Genomic DNA, 4,269 nt, shown 5'->3' with positions numbered 1-4,269 from the left:
TTCTCAAAACACATCTGAATGACATGATTTTGATGTCAACTCAACGTATGTACTCCCAATCATCCGTAAATTGATCTAAAGCGCATTTTACTCCGGATAATTCCTTTAAGGGTGATATGATTTTAGAGCAACTAATGAAATGGGGGAGAATAGGGAGGATATGGGAGGCTTTGCAACACTGGAGCGTGTGATGTGATGCTCAGTTAAGGAGGATATAAATCCCTTAGAAGCCAAAGAGGGGTGATTGATGGCTGTCAGTCATCTGGTGGTCTATATCTGAACTTTGTTTAGAAAACAAACATCATTCATATGTCTGTTGCAACTCTACACCTTAGCCCAGAAATGTATACTGGCTACAAAGCACCCAAGACACCTCAGTTCTCTCTCAGCTCGATTCAACTGGTAAGTAACACCCCAACAGGTGTGATAGATAATCACTCACCATCAGCAACTGTTTAGTTGACCACATACTGTACATTGTACAACAAACAAACAATCACAAGCAGGATATTGTTTGTTGCACTCTGAGTCTCCAGTTGGTTACTTTCAGTCAGATACTCTCAGAAAGTATATTATGCAGCTAAATGGTGAACCTTTGGTCTTTTTTTATAATGGCTGTACTCTGGATAAATAAATAATTGTAAGGCATTGAGTGACTCAATGTCTTTTTTTAAAAGCATGATTAGTTTCTCAGTGAGTGATGAGTGAAATCAGTTTACTTTGGTGAGAACTCTTCAGTATTATTTACAAAAGCTTGAACATATAAAAATGATGTACAGGTTACCAGAGGTAGGAAATGAATTACTTTTTGTACAAGTGACAGTGGATAAATAGAATGACAGTGGATAACACCAGAATGCATCAAAACTCCAACTTATGTTGCCCTCTGCCCTCTTCCCTTTAACATTCACAATGACCCATAATTCTGTGTAATACAAATTCCTATCGTCCATAGTCACTGAGTAATTTGCTCATACAATCAGTCTGCAGCTTTGCTTTCACAGACTCTTTTATACTGTTCTTTACACAAGACATCATCCCAGTTTTTATTGGTCCACGTCATGATAACACAGTCCTCTTCCTCATTCAATTTGTCATCAGAATCTTCATCATCCTCTGGCTGACTCTCTTCCCAGAATCTGTGTGTAAGAGAAGAGAGCACTGGTAAAAACCAAGGCCACCGTATGTGCACTTTTAATCTCTTTAAAGGTGCTATGTGAAGGTTTTTTGTTTAGTTTAAAGGGGTCAGAAATAAAAAATAAAACAATTAAAAAAGAACCTAGAAATAGCAACAGAATGGGAATAAATAACCGGTTTGACATGTCAAAAACGGCCCTTCTCTATATTGTCCAGATATCCACTGATATTAGCTTGCAAACCAGCTCTCTTGTAATACCACACTGTACCACTCTATTAAATGCAAGTCAATGCAGGAGTGGCTGCGTTCAAGAGAACTAAAATCCTAGATAAAATTCCACATAGCTCCTCCTGAGTCACCTGCATTCACATGCTTTTCCATGTTCAAGCAACATTTTTTATAATGTATTTTACATCAGAAGAATATGATATGTGACACTCACTTTGGGGTTCTGAGGGCTGTGTTGTCCATCCAGCGCCAATCACCCTCTTTTAAAGAGTAACTCAGGCCAATCCAGTAACCTCCACCAGCCTTACTCAAGAACACCTGATAGGCAAACAGATATACAGGCTTACATCTGATTTTGTGTGTGTGTGTGTGTGTGTGTGTGTGTGTGTGTGTGTGTGTGTGTGTGTTCATGTTACTGATCAAGGCATGTGTTCTAAACACAAATTGAGACTACACTGAGCTGTACCTGTTCCTCCTCGGTCTCTATGATGACCAGGTGTCCTCCCAAAGACACACATGCATCCCTGCTCTGAGTCCAGTTCAGCCAATCATAGGAGAAGAAGTAGCACTTCCCACTGAAATACTCCCAGCCATCTGCACAGCTTTTGTTCTTTTCAACCTGCAGAACTGGTAGTGGAGGTCAGAGTGTATACATTAACATCAAGTTAGTGTGACTTTAAAATGATTTTGATTTTCAAATGATTGTTATGTTAGCCAATAGTATGCCACTACAATATTGATTAAACTAAGCTCATAGTCTATATTAAAAGCAGTTTACAGAACTAAATTCAAATACATTTCAAGACTCACCGTGAAGTTCTGTCTGAATTTTGGACTTCTCTTTCTGGAGAGCCGAGTATAGGTTTTGTACATCCTCCCAGTTTGACTGGGTTACTGTCCATATAAATTAAATATTCATATATTAGAAATATTTTTGTATTTGCATTAGTTTTACTAAAGTGTGTGCCTATTCTACTAAATTTGGCACTTGTGTTATTAAATGGTGCTCTCGTTTGACTAGATTATGCTCAATTTAGGAAATTGCGTGCTTGAGCACACTAGTATGTGTATACACTAGCACAGATTAAATTATGCACACAATCTAGCAAAATTAGAGCATAATTTAGTAACATGAGCGTACAATTTAATAAAAATAAGCACATGATTTAGTAAAACGAGCTTGATGTTCTCTTAATGTACAAAAAAAAATCTTGCAATGACACCTCCTGGGCTCCATAGAAAGTCAGATACCTTTATGCATGTGTGAGTTTTATGGTGCCACGGTTTACCAAGGATTGTTACTCATCTATCTTGAACTTACAATTTAACTGATGCTCAAGTTCTGTCTTTTCTTCAGAGAGAGTTTCATGTTTACTCTTCAAGTCTTCCAACTCCTTCTCAGCCTCTGTTCAAGAAAGACAAATGTACTTGAAGCTGACTCTGTCACCATGTACTGTAAGTGAATTGACCTGTGAAATGCACAGGTGCTGTTGCATAATTCTTTCTCATTTCCTCTTTCTTTAAAAGGTTGATGGATGAGGAAATGAGGAAGATATTGTACTCTACTTTAGTGTAGTCCACCAAATGGTGGCTGATCCCCCTTGAGAACCAATGAAAAATATGCCATCTTGCGAGGTTAGATAGATAATCCTCTCAAGCCATTTATTGCAGTGATCTTTTTAAACCTTGACCAAAACTCCTAAAGCATCATTATCTTCAGTGCAATAGGTATAGGTCTATCACAGCTAAGGTACCTTTAAATAAAAGTTCTGTTTAACATATTATTGTATTGAACTACATTTACTTTATAACATAACCCAGAACTCAGCAGGGGTGGAGCCAACAGGGTGGCTGGAGGTGGCACATATGAACCCCCCATGGCCAGCCACCATGTGACACGCCACTGGGATGTGAGAGGTCGCTGGGATTGACAGTACTGAATGTCTGCAAGTGGAATTGTTTTCTTCACCAGAAGAAACAGTGCTTTTATATTTTATAATTATTTTCTTCATAGACTCTGATTTTCTGGCGCTCACCAGGATACCATAGGTGGTTGACAGCTAACCTCCAGTGTTGGTCTCATGGCCGTAACACCCCATTGTAAACTTCACCCCTGCTGACCAATGAGTGCCTTGTATAGATAGGAAATAACAATTCATTCCGTTTTCTTTCAGTAACAATATTCTAGTTGAATTAGAGGAAGACAAACTCACGATGGAGCTCAACCTGGATGTTTGTCTTTTCGTGAGAGACAGATGTGTATTCACTCTTCAAGTCCTCCCAGTCCATTCGAATCTCTGTGACAAGAAAAAAATGGTTTAAAGGTCCAGTATGTAGGAAATAATGGAAAATAAACTGTAAACATTCCAAAAATTATCACCATATGTTGTCAGAGAGTAAGGAAACACTATGAATTGAAGTAATGGCTTATTTTAACAACATTACTCTAACCCGTAAAACCCTGTAAAACCCATGAAAAAAAAAATGAGTTACGGGGCGGAATCTCTTGGAATTTTCGTTTATGTTTTGAACGATTAATTCTAGAATAGCGTATTAATGCGTCCTCATATTTGGGTTGCCAAATTAGCAAAGGCCAACTGTCAACAGCTGTCAGTTGTAGTCATGAACGCCTACGAGAGGCAGGCAAATTTCCAAAATTAAAACAAGAAACAAATTAAGTGGACATCGGAGGAGCTTCCTGAGATGGTGACGTCTTCATCAAACGAAGAATATCCAGTCTGACGCAGAGCTGGCCATATTTCTCCACAACAGGTAGCCTAGGCTAAACTTCATCTGCATCGCTAACTTCAGCTAAATATGTTACGTTGGTTAGAGAGGTATTTTTTGTTTTCACTGTTTCCGTAATGTGTAGCTGGGTCATGGTTGGAGAAAGGTTAAAGCAG

General features: G+C 38.6%; 1 protein-coding gene across 1 annotated transcript; it reads right to left on the bottom strand.

The window, feature by feature from the left end:
• Positions 1 to 762: 762 nt before the first annotated feature.
• Positions 763 to 3,684, bottom strand: LOC143128025 (perlucin-like protein). The gene is made up of 6 exons (XM_076289705.1): positions 3,580 to 3,684; positions 2,688 to 2,771; positions 2,177 to 2,260; positions 1,833 to 1,993; positions 1,581 to 1,684; positions 763 to 1,139 (listed from the first exon to the last, which is right to left on the bottom strand). The coding sequence occupies exons 1-6, from the start codon at positions 3,653 to 3,655 to the stop codon at positions 980 to 982; spliced, it is 669 nt and encodes a 222-aa protein (XP_076145820.1). The 5' UTR covers positions 3,656 to 3,684; the 3' UTR covers positions 763 to 979.
• Between the last annotated feature and the right edge of the window lie 585 nt (positions 3,685 to 4,269).

This window comes from Alosa pseudoharengus, unplaced genomic scaffold, assembly GCF_046254945.1.
Source record: "Alosa pseudoharengus isolate Yale_2024_CS ecotype anadromous, Long Island Sound unplaced genomic scaffold, YU_APseudo_1.1 YU_APseudo_1.1_scf_17, whole genome shotgun sequence".
NCBI lineage: Eukaryota > Metazoa > Chordata > Actinopteri > Clupeiformes > Clupeidae > Alosa > Alosa pseudoharengus.
The sequence above is the reverse complement of the archived record's forward strand: the minus strand, read 5'-3'. Positions and strand labels throughout refer to the sequence as shown.